The 24,256-nt window shown below is 36.7% G+C and overlaps 1 protein-coding gene across 1 annotated transcript; it reads left to right on the forward strand.

Moving 5' to 3' along the window:
- The first annotated feature begins 756 nt into the window (after positions 1–756).
- LOC127631516 (serine/threonine-protein phosphatase 5-like) lies at positions 757–22,675 on the forward strand. The gene is made up of 13 exons (XM_052109665.1): positions 757–962; positions 4,864–5,105; positions 12,345–12,492; positions 13,083–13,204; positions 13,283–13,348; positions 13,572–13,670; positions 13,877–13,982; positions 14,071–14,213; positions 19,499–19,586; positions 19,725–19,765; positions 19,847–20,025; positions 21,301–21,382; positions 21,527–22,675. Exons 1-13 carry the CDS (start codon positions 872–874, stop codon positions 21,587–21,589), a joined length of 1,470 nt encoding a protein of 489 aa, XP_051965625.1. The 5' UTR covers positions 757–871; the 3' UTR covers positions 21,590–22,675.
- The last annotated feature ends 1,581 nt before the right edge of the window (positions 22,676–24,256 follow it).

The following is a 24,256-nucleotide window of genomic DNA, read 5'->3' on the forward strand; positions in this document are numbered from 1 at the left end:
TAGCAAAAGTTAAGCCATTTTTTACTTTTAATGATAGTCAAAAGGTCATTCATACTTTTATCTCCTCCCGCTTGGACTACTGCAATTCTCTTTACACTGGTATTAATCACACTATGGCTCGACTGCAATTAGTGCAGAATGCTGCAGCCAGGTTCCTGACTTGGACATGGAATCATGATCACATCACTCTGATTCTCACTTCTCTTCATTGGCTGCCGGTAACATATAGAATTTAGAAAACAAAGAGGCTATCGAGGCTTTGCCGTAGCTGGCCCTAACCCTAAATCTACCTTTATTTATTAGACTTAAAAGTAGTTAAATTGGGAGCAGTTCTAAGTTTAAACCCAATTTATTCTCTCTTGAATGCTTGGATGTTTTTTTTATTTTATTTTGATATTTGATTTGACATTGCTTATCTATAGGTATTATTATCTGCTGTATTATTTTAATATTCTTAGTATTATTTTATTTTTCATTTTATTATTTTATTATTTGTATCATGTTGTAAAACCTAGGTTTTGTGTATATGGTGCTAAATAAACCTGACATTGACATTGAGCTTTTGTGGGATCAGTTAGACTGTACGGTGCGTGATAAGTGCCTGACAAGACAGACAAATCTATGGCAAGTGCTACAGGAAGCGTGGGTTGAATCTGGATAAGTGCACTGAGCTTTGGCATGTTTTAGGCATAGTAGAGTCTTGATCACTTACTTCCTGTCGCGTGTGCACGTGCACTCAAGTGGCCAAGACCACAAGTGTGTGCATTGGACCAGGTCCGCTGTCTCTGGACTGTTCTAGAGGTGAGGGGAATAAAGCTTTACAACCCTCCCAGCGGGTGTTTGCGACAGCAGTAAGCGTGCACACAGCAGCATGACGGAATCCGGCAGCGAGAAGATGGCGGAAGAAGAGCAGAATTCCAGTGCTGAGAAGCTGAAGGAGAAGGCGAATAACTACTTTAAAGGTGAAAACCCCGCACACCAGTTGATGCATACACAAGATCGGACTCACATTCACTTGTCAGGGCTGGACTGGATGGGGTTAAAGTTGTATGAGCACGCAGAGATGAGCTGAACACATGATGAATCTTAACACTCATTCAGCGAACTTAAGAATTATTTCACTATAATTATCATTATTGGTTTATTCAGCACAGAATAGTGAAGCTGAGACCAGCGATGGTTAAAAATGCTGTGGAATTATCAGGTTAGGGACTGATGATGATGAGGTAAAAATGCTGCTTCAGTGTCATGATCAATGTAAAAACGACCGAAAATACTCGGATGACAGCAGATGGAGGTGACACGTGTTTTGTGAGACAGAGTCAGGCTCACTCATTTAGATAAACCTGAACAACTGTCACTCATTCATTGACATTCATGTTATTTATTTGTTTTTAATGACTGAACTAATCGAGTAATTCCCCTGAAGTGGAATCAGCGTCATGCTGTTTGTTTATCTTCATATTTGACCGCAACTTTTTAAAAATGAATTTAATTTAGCATTTTTAGATTCTGTGAGATGTTTCTAGCACATCCCTTTGGCTCTTTGACAAACACGTTGGCCCTAAAATTGCAACAGCCCTTCTAAAACAGTCTATTGTTGTTATTATTATTATTATTATTATTAATATTTTAATAATCTCCATTAGATTCACTTATAATATTAGTAAAGTTTGTATATTTGTAAAAATTTTGAATTTTTCACACTCATTCTGACCCTCTGTCCAAAATGCTCCGTTTTGGTGCTGCTACTCCTTTAAGACTTGACAGTAAACATCCATTGTTCTGATTGGCTGTCTGCTCTTGACTGACCTGCCATCTCACTGCACCTTTACTAGGCGGGGCTACTGAAGTGATAGGGGAAAGTAGGCCTTGATGTGTTGTTGTGGAGGCGGTCAGATGCAAATGTCTACCATAGTGTGACATCACAATGTGGAGGAAGTAGAGAACAAGTTGTTTTGGCAGCATGTAGCGCCCTATGATTTCTGTGTTGCGGAATACACGGACAGTATCACAGAATCCAGTCATAAAAATGGTATTAACTGTAAAATGTAGAATGCCACGGAATTAGACATATTATAGATAAAAATGGATATATAAATGCACAATTAATCAAATTAAAATTGATAAAATTGAATTGATAGATATGTCCTAGTGTGATGATTAAACCACAAAAGGCTGAGGTTTAATTAAACAAATATACGGTCTGCATGAGGTATTGATTGCGGTAATTCGGGGATAAAATGTGCACAACTAGTATTAAAATATCACAATATAAAAACTCTTGAGGGTCCTAAAATAGGCTTCTTATCTATATTTTTGTAGATTAAAAATTGTATTTGTAATTATTGATTTATTTTACTTTTGGAGTGAAATGGGACCAGAACATTGTGTTGATAGATTTGTTAAGAATCGCCTCTGTACTTCGATAGATCCCTCCAACTAAACTTAAATGTTTGAAATTTGTTTAGTGCAAATTCTGCCTATGTACAGTGCTGTGAAAAAGTATCCTGATTTCGTCTGTTTTTGTATATATCTCATTCTAAATTGTTTCAAAAATTATATTGTTATGTTATTTATTGTACCAAAAAAGTTATCCAATACCATATGGGCCTGTGTGAAAATGTATTTGTCCCTTAGTTACTAAATCTCCAAATCTATGAAACTGCATTTATAATGGGGTTCAGCTGGACTAGACACACACAGGCCTGATTACTGCCAGTCTTGTTCAATCAAATTTACACCTAAATGGAACTTTTTCACCAGCATGATGTTAGCTAAAATGTCTCACCCAGAAGCACACTATGCCAAGGCCAATAGAAATTCCAGAAATTATTGAAATACATCAGTCTGGGAAGGGTTAAAAAAGTGATTTCAAAGGCTCTGGGACTGCAAAGAACCACAGTGAGAGCCATTATCTCCAAATAGTAGTGAACCTTCCCAGAAGTGGCCGACCTTCCAAAATGCCTTCTAGCGCACAGCAATGACTCATCCAGGAAGTCACAAAAAAGACAAGGACAACATCCAAGGAACTGTAGGCCTCTCTCGCATCAGTATAGGTCACTGTTTATGACTCCTCAATCAGAAAGACACAGGCCAAAAATGCCATCCATAGAAGAGTGGTGGGGCGAAAGCCACTGCTAACCCAGAAGAACAGTAAGGCTCATCTGAATTTTGCCAAAACACATCTTGATGATCCTCAAATCTTTTGGGAGGATGTTCTGTGGACTGATGAGTCAAAAGTGGAACTGTTTGGAAGACAGGGGTCCCATTACATCTGGCGTAATTCAAACACAGAATTTCACAAAATGAACATCATATCTACTGTCAAGCATGGTGGTGGTAGTGTGTTGTGTCGGGATGCTTTGCTGCTTCAGGGCGACTTGCAATAATTGAAGGAAACATGAATTCTGATCTCAACAGAAAATCCTAAAGGAGAACGTCCGGTCATCAGTCCGTGAGTTGAAGATCAAGAGCAACTGGATTATGCAGCAAGACAATGATCTAAATCATAGGAGTAAGTCCACCTCTGGCTCCAAAGAAGCAAAATGAAAGTTTTGGAGTGGTCTAGTCAAAGTCCTGATTGAGATGTTGTGGCAGGACCATAAACAGGCAGTTCATGCTCAAAACCCTCCAATGTGGCTTAACTAAAGCAGTTCTACAAAGAAGAGTGAGCCAAAATTCAACCACAGGCTGATCTCCAGTTATCAGAAGTGTTTGGTTGCAGTTGTTGCTGCTAAAGGTGGCACAACCAGCTATTACGTTTAAGGGGGCAGTTAGTTTTCACATGGGTGATGTAGGTGTTGGATAACTTTTTTTTAAATTCAATAAAAAAAATATTTATACTTTGAAAACTGTAATTTGTGTTTACTCAGGTTGCCTTTGTTCTATGTTATATCTCGTTTGAAGATCCAAAACAATTTGGTGTGAAAAATACACAAAAACTGAAGAAATCAGGAAAGGGGCAAATACTTGTTCAAACACTGTATGATGATGTCCCCTTCTTGGTTTTCTTAATATCTTTTTTAGTTTTCAGTTGCATTACGCTTACATGTTGTCAAAAGTCTGGCGAGTAAACCCATTTACTAGCCAATGGCGATTCTTTTTCCAACGTGTCCGTAGAGGGTTACCTTGGTGTCGTGAGAGTTTTAGACTCATCTGACTCGTGAGATAAATGATACACCAGCACCATTTCCTGTAAAGTGTGCATTTAAACTAGCTGAGCATGCAGACCTGTATTGTTTGTGACCTTGAACTGAGCATGTCTGACAATTTCATGTACTCACACAAGTGAAGTACACATTAATATACACAAAGTGGTAAGAACCATGCCTTGTGTTGTTTGACGTGTGTCAATAGATTTGTTAGGAAGAGTTGGACTGTACAGCAGATTGTTTTGTTCTTTCCTGTTTTTTATGCTGCATCCACTGAGCACTTTAGGATTAATTGGGTGGTCAACATTTCTAATGTCAAGATGTGTTTGTCGTTTGGTGCAATTCATGTTTTATTCATAAAGAACAGTGTACCAAAGGGTCGCTAGTAAGGAGGTCCATTGATTTCAATATTAGTGATAGACCGATATTTGGCTCATTTGTAGGGCTGGGTATTATTCGGATTTCCCTATTCGTTCCAGAGTCGTAAGCTCTAGATTTTATTTGGATTTCGATTGTGATTCATATGGGTATATTTCATTTTATGGTTGTCACAATATCAAAATTTCAGTAGTCTTTGCCAATACCAGTAAAATTTCATGATTCTCGATTCCAATTTCAATAACCTTGAACAGAAATTGATTGTCTCTCATATTCTAAGGGGTTTATTCTGCATCTTTTGGGCATAAATGGTCCTGTGCTCTTATTTCAGAGAAGGACTATGAGAACGCGATCAAGTATTACTCCGAAGCGGTGGAGTTGAACCCAACCAATGCCATCTACTACAGTAACAGAAGTCTGGCGTACCTGCGGACGGAGTGCTATGGCTATGCTCTGGTGGATGCAACTCGGGCCCTGGAGTTGGATAAGAACTACATCAAGGGCTACTACCGACGGGCCACCTCTAACATGGCCCTCGGCAAGTTCAAAGCTGCGCTCAAAGATTACGAGACGGTAAGACTAATGCTCGAACTCTATCATATTTGACTGTTTTATCATATTTAACCCTGATGTTTACTGAAAGAAATAAATACTCCTTATTGTTGTGCAAATAAGTTTATTCTTATTTGAGGTCGACTTATAGTGGATTTTGCCATTACCGATAACTAACGTGGTGGAAAAGGCAGATAACAGATTCATTGTTTTATATATATATATTTCTTTCCTTACTATGATGGGCACAGATAAAGATGCGACAAGTGTCCAAAATGAATAAAATCCCTGATGCAGTTTATAGTGCAACCAAAATCCCAATAATAACCAAATAAAAATGAAGTTTATGTGCATAATGCGAGACTTTTAACTATGAAGAAGACCGAAACACACCCTGGACCCCCCTTTTTTTTTATTTTTTTTTTTAAATGGAGTCTTGGTCTTGTTACAATTTTCCATAGTAAGTATTAACCAAATTAAGCTTTTATAGCCTATATATTCACCAGAAGGGTTTTGTGTGTGTATATATACACTGATCAGACACCTGCACCAACCCGCATCTCAGAATAGAATTCAGAGATGATATTCTTCTCAACACAAATGTACAGAGTGGTTATCTGAGTTACTGTAGACTTTTGAACCAGTCTGGTCATTCTTTGTTGACCTCTCATCATCAAGACAATGCTTTCCTCAGAACTGTCACTCACTGCATGTTTTTTGTTTTTGGCACCATTCAGAGTAAATTCTTGAGACTGTTGTGTGTGAAAATCCCAGAAATACTCAATCCAGCCCGTCTGACACCAACAATCATGCCATGTGATTATCTAATCAGCCAATCATGTGGCAGCAGTGTATAAATTCATGCAGATATGGGTCAGGAACTTCAGTTAATGTTCACATCAACCATCAGAATGGAGAAATATGTGATTTGGACCGTGGCATGATTGTTGGTGCCAGTTGGGCTGGTTTGAGTATTTCTGTAACTGCTGATCTCCTGGCAGTTCTGTTGACTGAAAGTTCAACAGAGAATGGCCAGACTGGTTCAAACTGACAAAGTCTATGGCAGTGGATCTCAAATGTATTTGGTCACGCCCTCCTTTTGAAACAACAAAAACTTTAAAGATTAACAGCATTTTCTTTCATATCATGTAAAATGATTTTATTTAAAAATAGTATGAAAACTAAATGAAAGTTGCACTTCACTGAAAAAGAATCTGAATGAATGAACATTTGTCACAATGGCAACATTGTTCAGTTATTTTGTGTATACTTTCTGTATTACATAAATCATTTTAATTATGTCCATACACTTTCAAATCATACAAAAACAGAAAAAAAAAAAATAAGTGATACAGCTGCAGGAGCAAACCCAGTCCTCCATCTGCATTTAAATAGCAGAACCTTTTTCTCTCAGTTGAGACATTTACTCTGGATAGTTTTTTTTTTTTTAAGAAAGACAATAATAATAATTGCAAGGATTCATATCTGTGAATGTTAATCCACCTCAGTAGTATCTATAAAAGCTCCAGTAAGAATAAACGACTGTGATTGGCCTGCTGAGAAAAGTGTGTGTGTGTGTGTGTGTGTGTGTGTGTGTATATTAGAGCTGCATGATTCTGGATAAATTGATCACGATTCTCACAATTATGAAGAAAAATGGTTATTTCAGTGATTTACAAAACCTGGACAATATTAATTTAAATGAAAACAATGAGGACTTCATTGTTCACTTGTAAAACTTGCTTCAAGCTTGTAAAGAAATGATTCAACAGCCATTTATTAAATAGAGAACAGAGTAAACAGTGCTTTTAAGTTTTTTTTTTTTTTTTTGTAACAGTAGCAATGAAACATTTAAAAAAATGTATATAATATAAAACATTAAAAAAGACAATTTAATGCAAAACGATACTACTTAAATATTTGACACTCTTTACTGTGTGATGATCTACCTGAATAGTGATTTGATGCAGTAAGAATGCCTGTAACAGACATTATGCAGCTTATATACATATAGACATTGCACAGATCGAACATTTTGAAGAATTTGTCCCGTCTACTTGTACATTAACATCTGTGTTTGCTTTATTATTTGTTCTAACTAGACAGCGCAGATTTAATCCCGTCTGTCTACGCTTTTAATTTATTAACAGCCGTGTTTACATTAATATCACCTAAAGAAGGGTATTTGGATGAAAAACAGTGCAGAGGCTCATGCAGGAGTGCCGCATTCAACAAGACACGAGTGCACGGGCAGACATGTGAGTGTTTGAAAGCAGCCGACTGTAATATATTAGGGGTATAACAGTTCAAAATCATGGTTTTAGGGTCACTGCTTTGGTATGGTTCGGTATTTGACTTGTTCAGAAAAATTATATATATATATATCTGCCAAATCTAAAGTAAGAATACTCTATTTGGTAACACACTTCAACAGGTTTGTCCTAAATAAAAATTATTGTTTTACAGTAAACATAGTTTAACTATGGCAGTAAAATCATAGTAACCACAAAATCAACATGGTTATTGTCATATTTACAATATGATTTCATTTACAGTTTAAATTTATGAATTTAAAATTGAAAAATGACTTGAATTGACAAATACCTATATCCACAGTAAAATGAGTCCTATATCAACATAACCTGAAAGGCTGCTCAGCAAGGAAGAATCCACTGCTCCAAAACCGCTTTTCAAATGCCAGACTACAGCAAGTGCAATAAAAAATATAAACTTTTATTAAATACAAATTGAACTGTTTGACCATAATGACCATCATTATGTTTGGAGGAAAAAGGGTGAGGCTTGCAAGCCAAAGAACACCATCCCAGCCGTGACGCATAGGGGTGGCAGCATCATGTTGTGGGGTGCTTTGCTGCAGGAGGGACTGGTGCACTTCACAAAATAGATGGCATCAAGTGGAAGGAAAATTATGTGGATATATTGAAGCAACTTCTGTCGTGGAATATCGCGATGAATCTCTCTAAGTTGTAAGAAAACTCTCGGAGTCTTGAGTTCCAGATGCCAAAATTGTAGTTTATTGAACACCAACAAACATGAGACCGGCCAGCTGTCCGTTCTGACTCTATCCTCCTGAGTTCTCAGTTATATACCTTTTTGTTATCTTCTTGCCCATTATCTCTGACCAATAGAATAATTACTCTTGTCTCTTTCCTTCGCCACCAATATGTTCTATTTTCCTCACTAATTAAATATTGGTGGAAAATCCCCATCTAATTATTTTTTAAAAAACATACATCAACTGGTAACTCCACTTATTTTTGACATAAGTCATAGTTCATGGTAAAAGTGCATCAATTTTAGAAACACCTGTGTATGAGACAAACAGCCATGTCCCCATCACATACCTTTTACCTTTGCCCTACATTTCAGTGTACCCTCATAATGAGGCGGCCTTGTTTGTTCATACACAGTATCATTTGATTAATGAAAGAAAATACAAGCTCCAAAGATATTTAACTCATCAAGGTAAAACACCATGCCAGAAACATATCATATAAGAGATATCTAACTTATTAAAAGTGTTTTCAGTAAGAAGTGCATCCTGTATTTTAATGAGACACACCATATATTTTAGAGATACGTGTCAGCATAAAGGAAATACACCAAAGATATATGTCAGAATACTACTAATTAACAGAAACAGCAAAACACCAGCTGCAAAAATACAAGACACCATTCATATAATAACTGATTAAAGAAGTACATCCTGTATTTCAAGGTTGTATACCATTCTTTGTGTTCCCTGCAGCATCAACACTTTTAGTAACCTCATATGCTCTCTCCTGGCTCACACAAAGGCCTAGAAACTCATATAAGTATTTTGATATCTAAGAATGATTATTATACCATCTAAAAAATGATTATTCTACAATACTTCTCAAGACATCTGCTAGGAATTTAAAGCTTGGTTGCAAATGGGTCTTCCAGATGGACAATGACCACAAGCATACCTACAACATTTTGTCAAAATGGCTGAAGGAGAACAAAGTCAAGGTATTGGAGTGCCATCACAAAGCCCTAACCTCAATCCAATAGCGTGTGCGAGCAAGGAGGCCTATAAACCCTTAATATGGTGATTACTTTATTCATGGCAATGTTTTTGGGCAGAATTGTGAGAGCCCACTCCCTTGGCTGAAATGCAACCCCACACATGTATGGTCTCAGGATGCTTTACCGTTGGCATGACACAGGACTCATGGTAGCGTTCACCTTTTCTTCTCCGGACTATCGATTTTCCCGATGTCCCAAACAGTCGGAAGGGGGCTTCATCAGAGAAAATAACTTTGCACGAGTCTTCTGCTGTCCAATCCTTGTACGTCCTGCAGAATTTCAGTCTGTCCTTGATGTTTTTCTTGGAGAGAAGTGGCTTCTTTGCTGCCCTTCTTGACACCAGGCCATTGTCCAAAAGTATTCTTCTCACTGTGCGTGCAGATGCACACACACCGACCTGCTGCCAAAATTGAGCAAGATCTGCACTGGTGATGACACGATTCTGTAGCTGACTCCTCAGGAGGAGACTGTCCTGGCGCTTGCTGGACACTCTGGGATGTCCTGAAGTCTTCTTCACTGCAGTTGAACCTCTCACCTTGAAGTTCTTGATGATCCGGTAAATGGTTCTATCAGGTGCAATATTCTTTGCAGCAATTTCCTTCCATGTGAAGCCATTTTGATGCAAAGAGATGATGGCTGTATGTCTTTATTTAGAGGTAACCACTGCTAACAAGAACACAATGGTTGGAAGCACTTCATTCCTCCTTTTATAGTAATCAGTCTGATAGAGTGATTTCACCTGACTAGTACTCTTCACACTTTCACAGGTGCTGCTGATATGATTAGTGAAATTATGTTAGCTGGTAATTTTGTGCCAGGGCCAAAAAACTGTGACATTTGTGTTTTTGTGATGAAGTTGAATGAAGCTTTTTGCTATTACTTAAAATGCATCTGATCACTCTGCACAATAATCTAGAAACAATGTGAATGAACTCCACAACAACTGAAGCAGAAAACTTGTGTCATTGCCAATACTTTTGGCCACGGCTGTAGACAAGCATTGACTAGGATCTTTCAAACACCTTTGTCTTGAATATCTCATGCTTCTGAATGTTAATACACAACGCAAAAACATCCATTGACTACAGATTACAGACCAATCTTGTGAGGCCATTTTGATGCAAAGCGATGATGGCTGTATGTCTTTAGAGGTAACCATTGCTAACAAGAACACAATGATTGGAAGCACTTCTTCCCTCCTTTTTATAGCAATCAGTCTGATATAGGGATTTCAGCTGACTATTACTCGTACTGACTAGAGATAGACCAATATTTCTTCTATGACTGATATAGATTATTTTTGTTCAAGTGTCCAATAAACGATATGCATAACCCATGTATGCAAATAAAAAAAGCTTCTAACTTTAGGCTCATTCAAAATTTAATCATTTATCACTATCCTCTGGTGAACTGCTTTACAAAACTAATACTGCGCACAATCCACAAATATTAATTCAACTAGTTTTAGTAACAGTCAGGGTTGGGAGAGTTACTTTTTAAATGTATTCCACTACAGATTACAGAATACATGCTGTAAAATGTCATTTGTAACGTATTTCGTTAGATTACTCAAGGTCAGTAACACATTCTAAATACTTTGGATTACTTCTTCAGCACTGGTAGATTTTTTTCACTTGTTTTGACTATAAAAACTCAAAATACACATGTTAAAAATACATTCTCTGAAAAACCCAAATATCTTATGCAGTGTTGTTTCTATCAATCAAACTGATCTTGTTTTAAGTATTTTTACAGCATTAAAAAATGTATTACCAAGAATATGATTTTTGTCCTATATCAAAGATCTTACTGGAAAAAAACAATTATGATCTAGCGTAAATGTTCTTGATAATACAATATGATCGTGTCTGATAACATGTGCATGTAAAATGGCTAGCATCTTAGCATAAAACTGACAATTTACACAAGGTTTATTTCTATTTCTTCTGCTCCAAACTTCAAACGTACTTCTCTGTCTGCAGGTATGAATGTCACACATCATAAGAAAGTGTTTCACCGCTGTTCAAATGCACTTTGGATCGCATCATTTATATGTATAAATGTTTTCCATCTGAAAGAACTAAATATTAAATGAAACAAATGACAATAAAATACAAAATAATGTATTGTGTATTCCACTACAGTTACAATTTAAATCATTGGTAATTGGAATACAGTTACATTCAAAACGTATTTGGTTACTGAAGAGATTATTTTGTATTTTATTGTCATTTGTTTCATTTAATATTTAGTTCTTTCAGATGGAAAACATTTATACATATAAATGATGCAATCCAAAGTGCATTTTACTTATAGTTTATATTTTAAATATGTAATCCCATAACATGTATTCCATTACTCCCCAACCCTGGTAACAGTACACACTTGTTCAAACCTCTCATTTAAAGACTTTTTAGTTCTAACTCGATATTAAAGAACCGTTAACTGATTAAGTTTCCATTTTTAAGTTCATTGTGTAAATATCGGTTAACATTCGTCAAACCGATTATCGGTCAATCTCAAGCAACCACCCGATGCAAAATGTGTTTCAATCATTTGTCGTTTCTGAAATGTGGTTCTGAAACATGGAATAACCCAGATGGTTTATTTCTACAAAGAGAGGGTGAATTTGTATTTTGAATTGTGGATTTTAAATCTTTGAATTTTGGGAACAGAAATGTTATTGTCCACAATTCGATTGGCAAGCGCTACACTGTGTGAACACAGATCAATGTGAAGATGTGGAAATGTAGCAATTAAATACTCCAGAGGAGACCGAATGAGCTGTTAATGGCTATTTTTGTCTTTATTACTCTTTCTATAGCTGAGAAGATCAAATTCAGCTCAAACACTGCACACACACTTTTAAAGATGTGATGATGTTTGTCCTGTATACCTTTTGTGTTATACATTGGAAAAACATCTAAGCTGATATTCATAACGCCACACTAAATGTGCTATAAATATAGTTTGTTGCCATAAAGCACACCCAATATTTTTGGGGAAAATCAACTGACCAATGACTTGCTGATTGTTGACTGCACATTAAGCTGGGATTGAAGAAAATGTTTTAACATTGAAAACAATGACACACTTTGCCTTGAACAACATTCAGCTCGCCACATAAAACACAAATGACCACTTTAATGTATGTGGTTTTCTTTCTATTGTCTTTTTCTATATTAACAGGTAGTGAGGGTACGGCCCAATGACAAAGATGCCAAGATGAAGTATCAGGAATGCAATAAGATTGTGAAGCAGAAGGCGTTTGAGCGAGCGATCGCCAGTGATGAGCTGAAACGATCCGTGGTCGACTCCTTAGACATCGAGAGCATGAGTAAGAGCTTTATTCGATTTCTGCTCATCTTATTTCCTAATATGTTCTAAGTTAGAGATAATCATACTTTTGAGGAGAATATCAGGGTTATTGTCTGGAAGAAATTCTCATTTGTTCATGCACATTGTGGTAATGAGGGGACATAACGAAAAATGCTAATAATAGAGGCATCCGTTTTAACTGAGCACAAAATGTTGCATCCTCTCACATGTAACGAATTAATAGAGGTGGGGAAAAATATCGATATGCTAAAGTATCGTGATATTTTTCCTTGTGATATTGTGTCTCGATATTATTATTCACATTTTTCACATTAATAATAAAATAGGCTAACCTTTTAGGTGAAATCTGTTATACATATTGAATATATTGTATATATTGAAACTGTTATAATAAATAATGATTATAAAATGTGGGAAGAACAGGTGTGACCCTTCACCTTCGGACTTTGTGGATGTTATTCAGCTTTAAATAATCATTCAAATAATATCTGTGTGTATATATGAATCACATTTTACCTATAAATATTTCATATGATCTTCGATTTAGCCCCCAACTGTTCTTTAGCTTTGTTAATTCTGTCCCATCAGCAATTGAGGATGATTATACTGGACCTAAACTTGAAGATGGGACAGTCACACAGAAGTTCATGAAAGAGTTGATGGAGTGGTTCAAAGACCAGAAGAAACTGCACAGAAAGTGTGCTTACCAGGTGAACACTCTTAAAATACACACAAACTGAGTAAAAATAAATCAATAAAATAACTGTTAATCATCACCTGTCTTTCAGATGCTGGTGCAAGTAAAAGAGGTTTTATCCAAACTTCCAAGTCTAGTTGAAATTACATTGAAAGAGGTAATGGAAGAAGAATTCTTATCATTATTAATCATTGGTATTATTCAAAAGTTATTTAAAAGGTAAAATATTAGAAGATGAATTCTATTTAATGACTTTTTCTCAACAATTTTAATTTGTTGTTCTTTTGAAAATATCAAATTGTTGTTGTTTTTGTTCTTAGTAATTGTGTAATGTAGAAATGATGTTCTTGCTCTCTCTGTTCATTTCTTTTGTGTTTTAGACAGAGAAAATAACTATCTGTGGGGACACACATGGTCAATACTATGATCTTCTAAATATCTTTGAGTTGAATGGTTTACCATCTCCAACTAATCCATATGTATCCTTTACCTCTCGGACTCGGTAATGATGTGTAATACCACTTGATATTTATATTAATACATTAAGTATTTAAACATTTAAATGCTGTCTTGGATGATATTTCTGTGAACTGAGCAAACAGAGCCTGAATTGCAGGCTTTCAAAGACCGGGTAAAAAAATAATTGGTTTTCATAAGTAAATTAGCCTTGACTATATGGTGCCAGCTGTTCAACGGTGATTTTGTGGATCGCGGTTCTTTCTCTGTTGAAGTCATTCTCACACTCTTTGGCTTCAAGCTGCTCCATCCAGAACACTTCCACCTGCTGAGAGGTGAGCATGCACCAAAGACTTTTCCAGCAGCGCTTTTGTGCAGGCTGAATTGGATCCGTATTTGACACATGTTCATTGTTTCATGCAGGTAACCATGAGACCGATAACATGAATCAGATGTACGGGTTTGAGGGCGAGGTGAAAGCGAAGTACACTGCTCAGATGTTCCAGCTCTTCAGTGAGGTCTTCCAGTGGCTTCCACTCGCACAGTGCATCAACAACAAAGTGCTGGTAAGACACACTGCATAAAGGAAAAAGATAACCGCACATATGTTTGCAGGTATATTTTTTTCCTTTCTATATTTTTCACAACTTGCACCTCTAAATATAAGGTTTGAATTTACTGAAGTGTCTCTTCAAATGACTCACTGCACTCCCCGTTGCACCTGCTATTAACATGCGGTTTTGGCGATTCATCGGATAGCATTTGAACGTATTAAAAGCAATACTTGAATGCACCCAAGACACATTGTGATTTGGATCACTGAAACCACATTCAGGGATTGATTCTGACCGCATTTGATGAAAGTGTAAATGTAATTGCCTTTTTCCCCATACAACTGCACAAGTAATATGTAATGCAGAAGTTGTGCTACAAATAATCATTCGTCAGAGATTTTAAGAACTAAAATCATTGCTGACTTACAAGCATTTAAACTGATTAGTGTGGATGTATCGTATCAGTTCGATACCGCGCGAATGTACTGTACTCGTACTCATACTCATAAAAATGCTCGTACTTATTACGGAAACATTTAGCCCACAAATTAAAATCACGTTATGTCAAATTTGATTATTTAACCGCAAAAGCTGCGATTTAATGAGGTAAATACTTAGATTCATGTCATTCAAATGTGAGCGCTTGTGAATGTGTGAAGACAGTGTTGTGCTGACGCTGGCTGCTCATACCTTTTTAAAGCTCATTATTGTCTCATACAGGGAAAAGCATTGTCATGAGCATTGTGCGCTCTGTTTGTAGCAGATGACCGTAAACTGAGTGCAAATTCACATTGTAGCGCAAGGCACAAAAGTCACAGCCTTTTGCGGTTTAATGATCACTGAGTCATGTAGCGACCGGCTTTTCCAGAGTGGGAATCTGCTGTCAAACGTCAGAGCTCCTTGGTCAAAACAACACAAACACTTTAAAATAAAAGCTTAGTCAAAATAAAAGCTACATTTATACAGGGTTCCCATGGGTCCTGGAAAACCTGGAATTTTGCAATGCAGTTTTCCAGTCATGGAAAATTTGAAAAATACCTAAATGTCCTGCAAAATTATTATTTGTTCATATTAGTATAATAAAACCGTTTGATTGTGTTGCTAGCCAGGTTTTTGTTACATGTACACAAACATGGTAATGATCGGGACTCGGAATAGGAGTCAAATACACAAATTGATATAGTTTTGTCACTGCCGACGGCTGCACATTGTGAAACATCACTGGTTAAGGCGCTTGCACCCGATTGATTACAGCAGCGGCCAATCGGGTGCTTGGCAATCATGGTCCAACCGAGGCAGATCGCTTGATTGGTTACATCTACAGTCTCGTGCTTGGTGCCTGCAAAGTGAGAAGCGGCACTTGTGAAACCTCTCATTCATATACAAACTGAATGACCTGGAACATGTGCCGACTGACTGAATGAGAGGGGCATGTTGTTCGTTTACTTCAGCATCGGCATGTGAGTCTACCTTGTTTGTGAAGTGATGTGTCAGTGCAACCTCGGCTCCAACTTCACACCAAAGTGGTTTTCACACATGTTGTTGCCTCACACAAATGGTGTCTTTTAGAGTACAAAGCTACAAGAAATATTTAAAAACTGTCCAAATTTATGAAGAGATATTTAATGTAATTTATTTTAATTATTACCTTATCGTTTCTGAGTATCCAGAGACCCCAGTTATTGAACTACAGTAATGACATTTAAAAAAAAAAAAAAAACTGTAAGACCTAAACACAAATGAGTCCTCTTTATTTTTTTGCTATCAAAGCAATTGCCATTTTTTTTCTGTCTCTCTTCCAAATAAATGTTTCCAATGTTTATTGCGGAAGGGCAAAGCACCACTTGACGCTGCCTTTGAATGGATTGCTGACACCTTGACTCAATTCATGTGAAATGCGATCTACAATGACCAAAATATATAATTGAACCTCAAAATTATTGTTAGGCTGTTATTATAACTAGTCAATAAATTAAACAGAAAAAATGTGTGAAACAAAAGCAAGCCTTTATAATACCCTTTATTTTATAAACTAATTCTGTACAATTGTGCAGATAATTTGCTGTACTTGAATCATTAAAATAGCTTAAGTTGGTGCTTATTCTTTAAAAAAAAAAAACCTGAAATATGTTCATGGATCAGTGATTGTCTCACCTTTTTCACCTCACATGAGTTTCCATCCTTGTGAGTTATAAACTTTAGACAATGATGACAGTCGGACCACTGATTTATTTTGAAACATTTTTCAAATGAATTCACACTGGGGTGGTAGTGTGGTGATTTGGCCTTAATACATTTGGGATGAGAATTAATTTTTAATAATTCAGTGATCGGTGTCAGTTTAGATCGTGTGGCCGTTACCACATGCAGTATGTGGAAACACGGAATCTAGTCATAAAAATTTTATTAGCAATAAAATGCAGAATGTCTTGGAATATAATGCATTTGGATGAAAATTACTGTTTGAATGTACAATTAATCTGATATGTCCTTGTGTCGTAATTGAACTAAAAACAAGTCTCTGATTTAATTGAATAAATAAATAATCTGCAAGTGATATGCACTTCAAAATGAATGTGTAGAACCGGCAGCTCATACACTAAGAACACCTCATCATGACCATCACATGCTCGTGTGTTTGACAAAGACCGAGAGCACTCTGAAATGTGCAGCACATACAGACTATGTATTTATTTAAGTGAATCATAGCTTTATGGGGATTAATAATCACACTGGGCCATGGAGAAAACTGCTTATCTGGGGGTGAGAAACTATTGTCAAAAACAAATGGGAACGCTAAAATAAATCTCGGGCGCATAAAATGTCTTAGAAATGTCCTGAAAATTGTGCCTTGAATAGAGTGGGAACCCTGTTATAGGAAAAAAGTATGGCAGAAATATATCACTACCTTTACATAATATTCACTGTAATACTACAACTAATAATAATAATAAATCAGTAGTAATTGTATTATACTTAAGCAGTATGTAACGTGTGATGCTCTGTTATGCAGCACTTTATTTGACTAAATATAACTCCAATGTTGTATTTTGAATTGTGCTGTGAGGTTCTGTATACAAGCACTTAATTTGATTAAAAAAATTATATAATATTATGTTGAACATTAATTATTTAATTTTTATTGAAATTATTTATTTAAACACCATTTTGATGATGAAATTGAAATAATCTTTTGATATGTAGTTCAGGATAAGTATCAGAAGAATCGGTACTAAAATAATGGTATTGGGACACCACTTTTGATTAGTATTGTCTATTAATTCTGAATCAAAATATTTGATTTGAACAGTCAAAAGTTGAAATGATTGCATTCTTGTTGTTTTTAAGAGCTGCTGTCCTGTGGCAAGAACTCTTTCAATCTTACCAAGCGCTGTGTTTAATATAATCTCGCAATGTGAAAAAGACAAAAGAAGAGCTGATTTCACAGGGCTGTTTTGACTTTATTTTCTCCCATTTTCTTTACTTCTAATTCCAATAATTTTCTTAACTGTGTATATGTTTCTAAAGTAAGGAAACGCAATGGACCACCTTATTTTGGGGATTTTGCCAGGACAGATAACAAAGGTGGTGGAAAAGTCAGATAACTGATAAATCAGCCAAATGTTTTTAAAATCAGGGTTTCTGTGAAAATATCTGTTAAAACATCCCAATATCTGACAAATTCAAATTGTCAGACACACTGTCTGGTGAAAAACACAAAGCATCAGCAGCTGCTTTAGTTAATGCCACAAGTGTACATTGTCGCCATCCCGATGATCCCAATTAATAGTCATAAAAATAAAGAGAAAGAAATTAGCCTAGATGAGAAATTATATGAAATGACCCCTAACGACTTTTGTTATTTTAATGTCTTTGTGAACGGAAATAAATGTGGTCATCGTTGACTTTTACAGATAACTGATAGCTCCAAAAACAGCTATCGGTGCAGATCTCTCATTTTTATCTGTTAAATGACAGGAAATATTTTGATAAAGCTGTCAGTGTTTTAAACATTTGGAAATGAAAGAAAATCATTGGTTGACACAACCTCTTATTAAGATGTATGGGGCTTTTTCCATTTTGCATGTTAACTGTGATCAGATCTCTGTCCAATCCCACTGAAGATATTAGCCACTTTTCCACTATCGAGCCAGGGCCATAAACTGGTCAGCCGGGGTCAATAGCCCTGGACCACGAGCCGAAAGACCACAATCGTTCCGTATTCTCACCATCAGGCCAAAAGCCCCACAGCGTTGCCCTAAAACCCACCTTTAATACGCCGCCCTAGTGCAAACGTCACACACCTACCCATTACACAAGCCAAAACAAACACGCATGATATCTAGAATATCAAGTTTATATTGTATGAAAACGTTAGCTAGCTAGCAAAGTTAATGTTGACAACTCACTGACTTTAACTGCCACCGTGTCCCAAGTTATCTCTTCACTAACAGTGGGACGATGTCCCAGCACACCGTCCATGATCACGAACCATGGAAAGTTCTTCCTTTGGTCATAGCGTTGTCCATTGTGCATCTTAATGGATTTGTAGCATGTCTGCACTTTTTTCCATCACACAAACATGTTGACACAGAGATGTACAAAGTTAGTGATAAATATTCACTTTTATTAAATGATATTGATCAATGAGTCAAAGTTCCTACATTACAAGATATTAAAGCTTATTTAACATATGTTTGCAGAGACAGGTGTACAAAACACAGTAAATTAAACTCTTTTGATGATGTAGCACGAATGCTAGCGTAGCAGCTTCGTTTATCAGTTGCGTTGCTAGGAAACCGTCAAACCCCTGTTATGCTAACGGGAGTGTTGCCGTTTTGGTTGTTTAAATGTCATTTTAAACATCTGGCAATGGAATTCCTTTATGATCAGAGAATTCAAGTAGGAATATGCCATATCCGACTTGAATGAAACGCAGCACAATTGTCTCGCTAAAATCCACCTTTGACTTTGAAGGCGCCTTAGTCACCAGTCGGCCTGGCTTGGCCCAAGGGTAATAGGCAGGTCAAAGGCCATTAGCCCTGAATAAGCCCCAAGGAGGCACGATTAAGCCCCGGAAGTGACAGTGGGAACGTAACTGGCCTTGGCACGCACTAGCACGCCTTTATTTGGCCTGACAGTGTATATGTGGCTATTGAAATGCAAGTTGCAATCCAGCTCAGGAATATCCACATACTGTGAGGATATGAAATGCACGTTATTGCCAAGAGTAAAGTGGGGCCAGTAAATCTTTGTGTTTTTGTCTGGTGTGTTGAGTATGTTAAATTGTGTTTTAGGTGATGCATGGAGGACTGTTTAGTGAGGATGGTGTGACTTTAGATGACATTAGAAAAACTGAAAGGAACCGACAGCCTCCAGAATCTGGTAAGATGTGCTTGATGTCACCAAAGTAATACAGTTGAACTTGTACTAAATTAATAATGTGTAACTAATGTATTTTTCGAAAAGTCATTTGTTTTCGAAAAGTTGTAATTTGTAATATGCCGAAATGGTTTGTTGCAGGTCCGATGTGTGATCTGCTGTGGTCAGATCCTCAGCCTCAGGTCAGTTTATATTACATTACAGCATTCACAGCTCTCCTCAATATCTGCTGCGTTTGATTAAAACCTGTTCTCTTCTTCCAGAATGGGCGCTCCATCAGTAAACGGGGCGTGAGCTGTCAGTTCGGGCCTGATGTCACTGAGCGCTTCCTGGAACAGAATAAACTGCAATATATAGTGCGCAGTCATGAGGTCAAAGGCGAGGGTTATGAGGTCACTCACTCAGGGAAGTGCATCACTGTTTTCTCAGCGCCAAACTACTGGTACACAAATCACTCTCTTCTGTTTATTTACTGTCTTTATTAGTATGCACAGCACCAGAAGTCAAACGTTTAGCGAAATACCAAGTTTTTAAAACGAAGTCAGTCAAGTGTTCAAACATTTGACTGGTTCTGTAAATAAATACGACATGGTCCTAGAGCAACTTCCTTTGTTTCTGGAACAACATTTCTGCCAATCATTCATAATTTTGGTTGCCTCACTATTTTTACTTTTGCGTTCCCTCGCAATTGTTTTTGGTCTTCTCACAATAATTTTTTGGGTAGCACTTTATTTTGATGGTCCCAAGTAGATATTTAACTGACTATAAGTGACTTATCAACTGGCTTGCTATAGCTAGTAAACAGTGTTTCAACAAACACTCAGTAGACTATGTTTTTTGAAACACTGTTTACTAGCTATATCAAGCCAGTTGATAAGTTACATATAGTCAGTTAAATATCTACTTGGGACCATCCAAATAAATTGTTAGCATTTTTGTTACCTCGCAGTACGTTTTGCATTTCCTTGGAATAGTTTTTGCGATCCCTCGCAATTATATTTGTACCCTCTTAATACGTTTTGTGTTCCCTGGCAATCATTCTTGTTCCCTCACAGTTATTTTTGGTTCCCTGGCAATAGTTTTTTGTTACCTGGCAACAAGTTTTGCATTCCCTTGCATATTTTGCAACTAAATTTTGTATTTCAATTAGTTTTGGTTCCCTTGCAATAAGTTTGCGTTTCCACACAATTATGTTTGGTCTCTTGGAATAAGTGTCACATTTCCTTGCAATGATATTTGTTCCCGTCTAGATAAGTTTTGCGTTCATGTTACATTACCATAAACATTCATAGTGTCACTTAAACTTCAGTAAATATGTTTTTGGCAGAATTATTGATTTTATTACTACAGTTTAGGTTTGAAATATGGTTAAATAAATGGTTACTTCAGTAAAACCGTGGTACATTTTGTGGTTATGATGGTTTTGCTACCAAACCCATAGTTGAACTATAGCTACTACAGTAAAACGTTCATTTTGGGAAGGGATGGATGAAGGTGTTGTGAGGGAACCAAAACTGAGGTGAAAGAATGCAAAAAGTTTCCCTGTCCTTCAAGGGGCTCTGTAGGATCTCCTGTATTTCTAAGTGGTCACAAAAAAGATAAGTTAAGGCGAAACGATTCATTCACTTAGAAGATTCTGTTCAAGTTCAAATCGTTCACAACAGAAACCACTTGTTTATTCATTAGTTTTTCTTTTCGGTGTTCTGCTTCCCTCTAGTGACCAGATGGGTAACAAAGGAGCGTACATTCACCTCAGTGGATCAGACCTCAAGCCAGAGTTCCACCAGTTTAATGCTGTGGTAAGTGACTTGACACTTTTACATGTTCTAGCATGCATTCTCAGGCAAGGAAAGACCGCTTGTGTTTTTCCCCTCTTATTTGGCGATATCTGTTACTGTAATAAATGCAGCATAAAAACAGATTTTTTCTCTCTTTCTCCTCAGCCTCATCCAAATGTCAAACCGATGGCATATGCCAATTCTCTCATGCAGCTGGGGATGATGTAGTTGCTCCGCTCTCATGTCCACACCAATCCAGTCAATATTCACACACACTTTCTACTCATCTCTGTCGAACAAACTATTTCTTCCTCATTTACATGCACACAATTTTACAGTATTCAACATACCTGTGGCTCCGTTTATTTCTTCCTGAAACACGTACAGATTTGTAAATTAGTGATGCCTTGAATTCAGAAAAAGAAATAGGAATGTCATTATCCACATGCCCACTAATGGATCCCCCCTTGTCATTCATGGATCAGTCCATATAAAGCTGCTTAGTTTCTGATAAACCGATTGGATGTTTAGCTATATGTTACAGGAGCTGAATTGTACCAAAGAATCAGTAAATGTATACAACACACCCCAAATTAAGAGTGTTGATGTAGAACTAAATCACGACACTTTTACTCTAAGGTGCTCTACATAGGGCCTTTATCTTGAAATCTTTCCCCCCACAAACAAAATCGGCACCTTCCTATTTCATCGTATGTCCAATGTTGTAAAGTTTTGTTGGGAGGAAGAACAATTTCATTAGAATACTGTAGCAGAGAAAGTGTCGTATGTGATATATCAAAAACATTACAAAGCCAGTTTTCTTTTTCATCTGTTTCAAAGCTTTGTTTGTGACATGAACGTGATAAATGTCATAAATGTACAAACTTTAGGTATCTGTATAATTTTAGTAGATCTTTTCACACACACTTTCAGCTCTCTTTCCCTCTCAGCTTGGGAAAAGTGCAGTATTGTGAAGCTCGGTAACCATTTAGTGTACTCCATTTTGTAGGCAGCTCCTAAATGTCTTTCTCCCAACATGCTTGATGTAAGTGCGCTGTAGATGCCGTATAAACCTTGTACCTACCACTTTGTTTGTATAGCGGATCCCGATTCTATTGTGTGGACTCAAATACAACAGCAGAAACCTACCTTCCGCTCTTTAAACGCACAGAAGCCATGTCCCATGCTCTTGACTTTTTAGAGAAAGAATATTAAATACACCAATGTGGATGTGTATATATAAATATAATGTATCACTGAAATTTCTGTGTACATGTTAAAAAAGAAGTTATTGAATAATAATAAAAACACCATTCCAATAATTCAGAATGTGGTTATTTATTTTATTGTGGATGATATTTGTGTTTTTTGTTTAGTTGACTTGCACCAGCAGTAGGTTTGCATCATCACGTGGGCTTTAGATGAGAATGAATGTTGTAAGTAATCAAGGACTGAATGGTTTAACAGTCTGATTTTGAATGTTATTTTACAGGAAGTGATGAAGGCTTGCTGCATTAATATTACTTTTTCATACTGAAGTTGCTCGGTAATATTTTGCCGCCAAATTATCGGAATCAGTCAGCCTACTAGCAGAAAGACACGTTAAAAAGTAATATTCATGAGTTCTTCCATTTATTAACGTCTGCATTTCAGCCAATCAGATTGGCCACCTAGCCGAGAGACACGTTATAAATTAATATTTATGAGCCAGGACTTCGCCATTATAGAACTGGAAAATTCACATGGTGTGCATACGAGATGGGAAGCATGTTTGTTTAGATTTCTCCGTTTTTGTGTTTATTATTACTATGTCGAGATACTGCAACGCTCCCAGCTGTATGAATTATCTCATTAACGCTACAGTTTTTACAGGTAAATGTACCTGTCCTTCGCGTAAATAACTGCCAAAAATAACCGGAAGTGTGTGAGGGACTTGACGTTGGCAGCAGCCAATCACTCGCATCTTGAGGTGAAGTAGTTTATTTCTTCCTCCATAATAAAAGCACTGATGCGCTCGGGGAAAAAATGTCAAACTTAAAGTGTTTTACAATAAAACCATACTTTTGGATTGTCCTCTTTAATTTCCTTATATGAAATCGCTGGGGACAGTCACATAACATTGCTGACAATTCTTAGCAACTCACTATTATGCTTGCAAATTAATAGTTTCATTGCATACAAGTAATTTAGAAAGCAGATCTTAGTTTATTAAATGTCACGAGCGTCAATAAAAGTGGTGAATAATGTGATTACCCAAGTTGTTTGAGTTGCTGTACTGGTTCACAATGATTTATCAAATCTCCTTCACTTTCACCAGAGTAGCCTAGGGTGTAATGCATCACTTTTTCATTGAAAAAAAAAAAGTGAAGTTTGGGATTACTCTCAATTTTTCAGTCATTCAATTACAGTTACTTCTAATGTAATTGTGTTAAATACTGTATAGACTATAGAACAATTTTATATAAAACAATAATGAATTTAAAATTGAAATTTAACGTCTAACATTAAAATGTTAGCCCCCTTAAATTCTTTGGCCAGTTCATGAATAATTCATTTGATTTATTTGAAAGAATTGAAAGATCAGTTTCATCTGACTTTCACACATTCAACAAAAAACTGACAATAAACAAGAACCATAGTGCGCAATTTCTTGTCTCTTGCCTTGTTTTAACTTTGGCTTGGCACCGCGCGCAGCTTGTCCTGCAGGTGCAGCTCTGACAGCTCAAAGCGTTCATGATGTCAGGGGCGTGTCATGTAAACAAGGCCATTCTTGTGTGCACGGCAGTTTCAAATGGGTGAAGAGGTGAATTAGCACTTACATTTCTGTAAAATTGTAGGCAAAATTATTCTTATTTCAAAGGGGGGCGTGAACCGAAAAATATGGGAACCACTGCT

Source organism: Xyrauchen texanus, chromosome 38, assembly GCF_025860055.1.
Source record: "Xyrauchen texanus isolate HMW12.3.18 chromosome 38, RBS_HiC_50CHRs, whole genome shotgun sequence".
Lineage (NCBI taxonomy): Eukaryota > Metazoa > Chordata > Actinopteri > Cypriniformes > Catostomidae > Xyrauchen > Xyrauchen texanus.

Bases quoted from the DNA above. Each gene is read 5' to 3' on its own strand.
- LOC127631516 (XM_052109665.1), top strand. From the start codon at position 872: ATGACGGAATCCGGCAGCGAGAAGATGGCGGAAGAAGAGCAGAATTCC. The intron at 13,983-14,070 runs GTGAGCATGCAC...TGTTTCATGCAG, and splicing joins ACACTTCCACCTGCTGAGAG to GTAACCATGAGACCGATAAC. The intron at 19,766-19,846 runs GTCAGTTTATAT...CTCTTCTTCCAG, and splicing joins GGTCAGATCCTCAGCCTCAG to AATGGGCGCTCCATCAGTAA.